This window comes from Amblyraja radiata, chromosome 32 (genome assembly GCF_010909765.2).
Source record: "Amblyraja radiata isolate CabotCenter1 chromosome 32, sAmbRad1.1.pri, whole genome shotgun sequence".
Taxonomy (NCBI): Eukaryota; Metazoa; Chordata; class Chondrichthyes; order Rajiformes; family Rajidae; genus Amblyraja; species Amblyraja radiata.
The window spans coordinates 7,498,349-7,507,159 of NC_045987.1; the positions used below are offsets into that span (position 1 = coordinate 7,498,349).

The 8,811-nt window shown below is 51.7% G+C and overlaps 1 protein-coding gene across 1 annotated transcript in view; it reads left to right on the forward strand.

The window, feature by feature from the left end:
• notch1 (notch receptor 1) overlaps positions 1-8,802 on the forward strand; it is a 61,197-nt gene extending 52,395 nt beyond the window's left edge. Inside the window, exons 3-7 of the mRNA XM_033049414.1 lie at positions 585-779; positions 1,648-1,949; positions 2,299-2,446; positions 3,113-3,210; positions 5,632-8,802. Of these exons, the coding sequence (XP_032905305.1) occupies positions 585-779; positions 1,648-1,949; positions 2,299-2,446; positions 3,113-3,210; positions 5,632-7,002 (2,114 nt within the window). The 3' untranslated portion in view covers positions 7,003-8,802. The remainder of the gene's footprint in view (positions 1-584; positions 780-1,647; positions 1,950-2,298; positions 2,447-3,112; positions 3,211-5,631) is intronic.
• Positions 8,803-8,811: the final 9 nt, after the last annotated feature.

An 8,811-nucleotide genomic window follows, 5' to 3' on the forward strand; every position in this document is an offset into this window, starting at 1 on the left:
AAACATCACCTAATCCCTTATTCCTGAGATGCTGCCTGACCCGCTGAGCTACTCCAGCTTTCTGTGTCTTATCTTTGATGATCCTGAATATTGTCCCGGGTGCTGCAGAGGGGAGACGGGGGAGACGGGGGGGGGGGGGGGGGGGGGGGGGGGGGGAGAGGGATGACCACGCTCCTCTCTTGAGCTCAAACCTGCCAGGTCACCCCCTCCATCCCTACCCCAGGGTTCATTCACTCCATCCAGTTGGATCAATTCCAGCACCCGCTTGCATTTATGTATGGTTTATCTAATCTGGTTGAATAGCAAAGCTTTTCGCTGTACCTCGGTACTCGTGACAATAACACACCTAAGTCACCGTCCCACAGGTGTTTACCCTTCCGCTGTTCCACTCTGACCCCTGGATATGACAATACTCTGCAGATCATGGCCAGTCCTCTTCCCCCTCCCCTCCTGCGTCACTCCCTCATGCCCACTGGGCCACTGCACCAGGGTGGGGCTTCAGTTTCCATCTCTCTCTCTGTCTCTGTCACTGGCCCGCCCGCCCGCGCTCCTATCCCTTTCTGTCACCACACTCTCTCGCTGAGACGCTGAGCGACTGTGTTCTCTTGTGCAGTTTGAAGAACAGGCCATCCTGTCAAACCGTGAGGACCACACTGACCACAGGCAGTGGACACAACAGCACCTGGACGCTGCTGACCTGAGACTTCCCAGCATGGCACCTACCCCTCCCCAGGGAGAAATCGAGCCCGACTGCATGGATGTCAATGTTAGGGGCCCAGGTTAGTCAATGCTTCTTATTCTATCTGATAATGGCATTTAAAAGGCTTTTAGATGGGTGCATGGATATGCTGGGAATGGGGGGATTAGTTTATCTTGTGGTGGTGATGGTGGTGAATCTGTGGAATTCATTGCCACAGACGGCTGTGGGGGCCAAATCAATGGATATGTTTAAGGTAGAGAGTGACAGATTCTTGATTAGTAAGTGTGTCGGGGCAAATGCAGGGGAATGCGGTTGAGAGGGAGAGATAGATCAGCCATGATTGAATGACGGAGTAGACTTGATGGGCCGAATGGCCTAATTCTGCTCCGTGAATTTATGAATCTTGACATGATGTTTGGCACAGACAAAGTGGATGGAAGGTCCTGTTCCTGCGCCTCACCTTTCCATATTCTATATAAAATAACCTTGAGTGTCACCGGGTATAACTCTGCCTTTACATATATTGTACAATAGTTTTAGTTTTTAGTTTTAGAGATACAATGTGGAAAAGTGGCCTGTGTGTGTCCAGGTATAATAGTGTGTTTGTTGGTGGAGAGATTTGTGTGGGGTGGGGTTTGGTTTGGAGCTGGGGGTGTAGAAGTGGGCTGTGTTGGGGGGAGGATGGGCTTTAGGGAGAGGTTGGAAGATTGCAACCTTCACGTGGTCTGCCCTGTTTCGACTAATGCAATCAACTCGACGTGCACAAACGGAAGATCAAATAGAACAAGTTGTCCAACAACTTTAAGCTGCGCACGCCACACGAAAGAAGAAGAAGGGGGAGGATGGGCTTTAGGGAGAGGTTGGACGTGACATTAGCTGGGCTGCTGAGGACATGTTTCTCTGGTGCGGTTATTGTTTGGTAAACCGTGGCTGGTTTGTGTCCACAGACGGCTTCACTCCGCTCATGATTGCCGCCTGCAGCGGAGGCGGCCTGGAGACGGGCAACAGCGAGGAGGAAGTGGACGATGCCTCGGGCAACCTCATCTCCGACTTCATCTACCAGGGTGCCAACCTGCACAACCAGACGGACCGGACGGGCGAGACTGCCCTTCACCTGGCTGCCCGCTATGCCCGCTCCGATGCCGCCAAGCGTCTCCTGGAATCCAGCGCCGACGCCAACATTCAGGACAACATGGGCAGGACTCCACTGCACGCGGCGGTGGCTGCAGATGCCCAGGGAGTTTTCCAGGTGGGCACCAAGTTTTGGTCAGTACTGGCATGGCATGGTAGCGCAGCGGTAGAGTTGCTGCCGTACAACGCCAGAGACCCGGGTTCGATCCTGACTACGGGTGTACGAAGTTTGTACGTTCTCCCCATGATCATTGGCTTCACTAAAGATGGTAAATTGTCCCCAGTGTGTGTAAGATAGTGTGGGGATCGCTGGTTGGCGCAGACTCAGGGCCTGTTTCCGTGCTGCATCTCTAAACTAATCATCTGTCCTAGTGTTAATGGTCCAAGAGACCGAAAGGCCTTCCGTCTCCCTGACGGGCTCCCGTGTGTTCACCGTGTCAATATTCCTGACCTGTCTCCCTCTCCAGATCCTGATCCGGAATCGAGCGACGGATTTGGACGCGAGGATGCAGGACGGCACCACGCCCCTGATCCTTGCGGCCCGCCTGGCCGTGGAGGGAATGGTGGAGGAGCTGGTCAACTGTCACGCTGACGTCAATGCAGTGGATGACTTTGGTAAGAAGACGGAGCCTGTGGACAGAGAGCCAGAGGGAGTGGTTGGGCAGGCTAGGACTTTATTCCTTGGAGCGCAGGAGGATGAGGGGTGATCTTACAGAGGTTTACAAAATCACGAGGGAATAGATTGGGTAAACGCACAGAGATGTTTTCCCAGAGTAGGGGAATCAAGAACCAGAGGATATAGATTTAAGGTGAGGGGGGAAAAGATTTAATAGGAATCTGAGGGGTGAATATATTACACAAAAGGTGGTGGGTGTATGGAACGAGCTGCCGGAGGAGGAAGTTGAGGCAGGTACTATCGCAATGTTTTGGAAACATTTAGACAGGTACATGGATAGGACAGGTTTAGAGGGATATGGGCCAAATGCAGGCAGGTGGGACTAGCGTAGATGGAGCCATGTTGGTCAGCATGGACATGTTGGGCCAAAGGGCCTGTTTCCACGCTGTATGACTCGATGACTCTCTGTGAGACGCAGGGCATGAGGGGAGATGGGAGGCTCGAGAGGAGATGAACTCAGGAGGCCAGGGCAACATTCACTGCGTGTGGTTGGGAGGGTCTGGAGCTGGAGGCTCATCCACCGAGAGGGAACCTCTCCTTGGGGTTGGACTGGGCTGACTGAAGCTTGGTTGCCGAGCACTGAGGGGTTGTGTTTGTGCCCTCAGGGAAGTCGGCTCTACACTGGGCAGCCGCTGTCAACAACGTGGAGGCCACGATGGTCCTGCTGAAAAACGGAGCCAACAAGGACATGCAGGATAACAAGGTGAGGAGATTGGAGCTACGTTGGTGGCGTGAGACACAACAAGGACATGGTGGTCTAAAGTCTACTTCCCACACAGTGGGCAAAAGCCACAGGTTCAGCGTTATCAGTGATAGAAAAATCAAAGAGGAGTTCAAGAGATAGATTTTGACAAAGTGAGCTGTTCCCATCTGAAACCTGCTGTCTTGACGGGATGGTGAAGACAGATTTAGGACGACTTTTCAAAAAGAAATTGGATAAATGCTTGAGGTGGGGAAAAGGTCGAAGGGCAGTGGCAGGGGGGAGAGAGCGGGGGGAATGGGACTAATTAGCTCTTTGTGAAGGGCAGCTTGGACATAGTTGTTAAACAGGCTGCTTCCGTGTTGTAACAGATCTGCATTCTCTTAAGAAAACCCCCCGTGGGAAATGTTTCTCAAACAAAGACGCAATTGGATTAAAACAAGCTGTGGCCAAACAAGAGCAGTTAAGCCTGAGGATTGGATGCATTTTAGAATGCATGGAAAGGATGACCAAAATGATGACAAACGGATAGAATAGGGGGGCACCGTGGCACATCAGTAGAGTTGCTGCCTTACCGCTCCAGAGACCCAGGTTTGTATGTTCTCCCTGTGACCTGCATGGGTTTTCTCCAGGTGCTCCGGTTTCCTCCCACACTCCAAAGATGTACAGGTCTGTAGGTTAATTGGCTCCAGTAATATTGTAAGTTGTAAGTTGCCCCTTGTGTGTGCAGGGTAGCGATTAATGTGCGGGGCCTCACTGGTCAGCATGGACTCGATGGGCCGAAGGGCCAGTTTCCGCGCTGTATCTCTAAACTCTAAACGAAACAAAGTAGTACGGGAGTCAACCAGCAAAGAACATAAAATCAAGTTATAAAGCCTTGTAGAGTAATAGAGAAAAGGGAAAGATTGCCAAAAGATAACGCAGCTGCAAACTCTGGCAAAGGGTGGAAATGTTATAATGGGGGAGTAAGGAAATGACGGAGGCATTTTACCAATTGTTGCAGAGAAATGACAAAAAAAGTCCCAATGTCCCAGGCACAATGGGGAACGCAAGGGTCCAGTGAGGATGCGAAATTACTGTTCATGAAGTAATAATTCTGGAGGAATTAACGGGAATAGAAACGGTCATACTTCCTGGGCCTGATCTTTCGTTTCCTGTGATTTGGAGAGTGGCCGCATTTGCTTTGGGTCCTTTCAGAATTCCCTGGATTTTTAGTAATGGTCTGTGAGATTTGAAAGGTAAAAAACATGACCTTGTATCAGAGGGGAAGGAAGGGAAATAGAGAACCAGCGTCTCGCAGCCTGGCACTGGGTGAAAGCAAATGAGAGGAACTCCAAAAATATCACCTTGTGGTCACGCGGAGTTGGTGTGGTTTAATAAAAGGGGAATCAGGTTGACAAATCTGTCAAGAGTTTCGAGGTTGGGGCAGTACAGAAAAAAAAAGTCATGTGTGTGGAGTTTAAAAGGAACTGAGTAGATGGATGTTAGAAGGTGTTTCCCTGCCAATTAGGAGAGGGGGTTGGTGAGGACAGTCTCAGAATAAGGAGTGTGCTAGTGAGCATTCTTTACTCAAGCGGTTGTGAATATTTGGATGGGATTAGTCCTTCCATGAATATATTCAGCAACGAGACCCAAGACATATTTGGGCACCAAGGGACTCAAGTGATGCGTAGATAAAGCAGGATGGTGGAGATGGGCGACACCAGCTCTGATCTTGTGGAAAAGCTCAGTGGCCTCTTAGGTAAAAAACACACAAAGTGCTGGAGTAACTCAGAAGGTCAGGCCGCATCTCAGGAGGACATGGATAGGCGATGTTTTGGGTTGAGAATCTTCTTGAGAGCCTGAAGGGTCCCCACCCAAAACGATGCCTGAGCCCGAGGAAGGGTCCCAACCAAACTAAACTAGCATTACTGAGCTAAACTAGACCCTTGGATTCTCTCCCTCCCCCTCTCTCGTCATCCCACTCGTTCTACTGTTCGTTTCCTTGTTCTCGTTATCACTTCCGCCCCAGCCAACAATGAGCCAATATGGCCTCCACCCTTCCTCGGTCATCTGTTGCCGGTCCTGCGTTGTTCTGGTCTTTTCATACCTTCAGTTCCCTCCCCTCTACTTTCAGTCGGAAGGGTCCTGATCCGAAACGTCATCCATCCTTTTTCTCCGGAGATGCTGCCTGACCCAGAGTTACTCCAGCACTTTGTGTGTTCTTGTTTGGTACACTGGCAGCTACAGTTCTTTATGTCTCCTTATGATAAATTGAGTCCTTGACATGGTTTCCCGCTTTAGAGTATGTGACATGGAAAATCAAATTCCTCGTATATGTTGTAAAACATACCTGGCTAATAAAGTATGATTGTGATTGTGAAATTCTCGTGTCTTCTCTCGTTGACCTTTGCCTAAGCCACCGCCTTTCTCCGTCTCCCTCAGGAGGAAACGCCGCTCTTCCTGGCAGCTCGGGAGGGCAGCTATGAGACGGGCAAGCTCCTGCTGGAGCACTTTGCCAACCGCGAGATCACGGACCACATGGACCGCCTGCCCCGCGACATCGCTCAGGACCGCATGCACCACGACATCGTCAGGCTGCTGGACGAGTACAACCTGGTGCGGAGCCCACAGATGCAGATGGGTGCCAACGCCACCAGCCTCTCCCCGCCCATCTGCTCGCCCAACGGGTACCTGGGCAGTGGCAAGCCAGCCGGCCACGGCAAAAAGTCGCGCAAGACCAGCGCCAAGGGTGCCAACGGCAAAGAGTCCAAAGAAGCCAAGGTGAAGAGGAAGAAGTCCCAGGATGGGAAGGGCAGCCTTGTGGACAGCTCCTCGGTCCTGTCTCCTGTCGATTCCATGGAGTCCTCCCACACCTACCTGTCCGACGTGGCCTCTCCCCCCCTGCTGACGCCGCCCTACCAGCAGTCGCCCTCCATCCAACTCAACCATCTGCAAGGGTTGGCAGTGGACGGGCACATCAGCCTAAGCCACCTGGGCATGGGCGGGAAGCAGGAGGCACTGGGAGGGACCAACAGGATGGTCTTTGAATCGGTGGCTCCTCGCCTCTCCCACCTGCCCAGCTCCAATGGGCAACCCATGAGCAACGCTTCGATGGCCATGAACCTAGGTGGGGCTGGCGGCATGAACGGCCAGTGCGATTGGCTGGCGCAGATGCAGTCGGGGATGGTCCAGAACCCATACAACGCCATGAGGAACCAGGTTCAAGCCCACGCCAGGGGACTGCAGCAGAGTCAGCACGGGATGATCACCTCTCTACACAACGGGCTGCCCAACACCTCCTTGTCACAGATCGTCAGCTACCAAGGCCTGGCCAACACCGCCGCCCTGTCGCAGTCGCACCTCATGCAGCAACCGCCCCAGGGCGTGTCAGTCCTCAACGTCATGCCCAACGGCAACCCGCACCCCATGGGCCAAAGCTACTGCGGGGCTGACCCCAGGCAGGCCGACCTGCCCCAGATGGGAGGCAACGGCCTCCAGGTCCACGCCATCTCCGCCCAGGACACGCAGCTCCTCCAGACCTCGCTGCCCACCTCCATCAGCCAGTCGATGGCCACCACCCAGTTCTTGACTCCCCCGTCCCAGCACGGCTACTCCTCCCCCATGGACAACACGCCCAGCCACCAGCTGCACCTGGCTGACCACCCCTTCCTCACCCCCTCGCCCGAGTCTCCCGACCAGTGGTCCAGCTCCTCCCCTCACTCCAACATGTCCGACTGGTCTGAGGGCATCTCCAGTCCCCCGACGAGCATGCACTCCCAGAAGGCGCTTCTCTCTGATCAGGTCTTCAAGTGAAAGCTTGCCACCCTCCTCCCACACAAACCCTGGTGCTCACCTCCCCCCTGGGTCCATGCAACTCAGCGACACAAAGGGGGAAAGCAGTTGAGCAGAAGATCAACAGCGGGAACCCATCCACTGGACTTTCAATGAACTATCAGTGGAGTTTGTGTTCACCATCCGATTTTAAGCAAACAAGCAAGGGGTGGAGTTTTGTTCTGTGTTTTCCTTTAATTTATTTATGTACTTTACATTTTTACTGTTTTTATTTTATTTAATACATTATTGTTGTTTTCATTATGTTTGAGAAATCGGCGGTTTATTTTATCAATGCTAACTCTCCGTTCAGCCCGACTGATGGTTAGTGAATGTGTTCCTTTTATAGATACCTGACACTTTTTTTTAAAAACAGAAAGAATAGATAGCTGGCTTTTGTGTCGATGTATTTTTAGCCGACTGATCCGTTGGTAATGATAAATGTATACAAATAGTATGACTTATATTTATATATGAGTTCTGAATCTTTGAAGAGTCAACGTGAAGAACGTGTGCACAGTGCATGTCTGGAGACTCTCGCCTCCCCCGACAACAGGCCAATGGACAGTGCTGGTTCCCTGGCACGAACACGCCCTGGCAAACCCGACCCACGTCACTCACTGGCACACCGGGTCTCTCTCGCACACACGTTCACAGCTGTCCGCACACTCGCAGGCTGCCTCCTTCACTCCGTCAGCGCACACTCGTTCACACACTGGTGTGCACTCACACCCACATCCAAGTGTGTCTTGATGGGGGAGGGAGGGGTCAGGTCCGTCCACCCGGGCACCTGATGCCGTGAACTCCAGAGGCCACAGCACGGCAGACGCCACGTGTTGAACCAGCGACAGCTCCCTTCGTGCGTTGAGTTTTCAGTATTACCGGGAGGGGGGGGGGGGGGGGGGGGGGGGGGCATCATTTTGATTGTTTTCTGATTACTCTCATCCCGTACTTGTCATCTCCCTCCTGAAAACAGATCCAGGACACTGAACACTGGTTACCGGGAGAGTTGATTTCAGTTTCTGTTCTTTGTGATCATGTTGTGCAAAAGTTTTGTTTTTCTGATTTATTTCAATAATGACACTATGTTTAAAGCTAAAAAATGACAATTAAATTATTCTGGACGGGGGAGGGGGGTTGCAAGGTGAGGATCAGAAGGTGCTGTGAGTGAATGGGTGACATTTTATTCTGTTCCCTCACCCCTGCTGGGTTCCCCCCCTTTCCCTCCCTCGACCGCCTCATGACATGGTTGACGTTTCACTGCTGCAGAGCTGATTATGATGGTGGTATGAACCTGTCATGATGATTTAGGACCAGAGCGGACCAGGGGGCAGCTGCCTGAGGCAGGTGGGAAGCTCCCCTGGTTCCGGAGAGTGAGAGGGGCCCCAGCTCCACTAAAACGCCACAGGAAAGAGGGGGTGCTGAGAGTCGCCTGCCTCTGTATCAGACCTGTGGGGATTACCTTTAAAAGGAGATTGTGTAAAAGGATTATTCCACTGTTCAAGCGAAAGCACCATTTCTGTAAACCTTGTAAATAAACAGTGTTTAATAAAAGATTTTGTTTCAGAAATCTGTGCAATGTGAGACATTAAACGTGTCCTGGCCATGTGATACAGTGTTTTATAGCCTTCAAGTAAAACCCATGTAAAACCCTCTGGAAATTATAATATAATAACCAGCCAGAAGGGCCTAGTTTGAAAAGATGGTGTATTTTCTGTTAACTGCCTTTTGTAAACTGTACTTATAACAATAAATGTGCCAAGGGCATCTAGAACTGCGTAACAGCTTGTT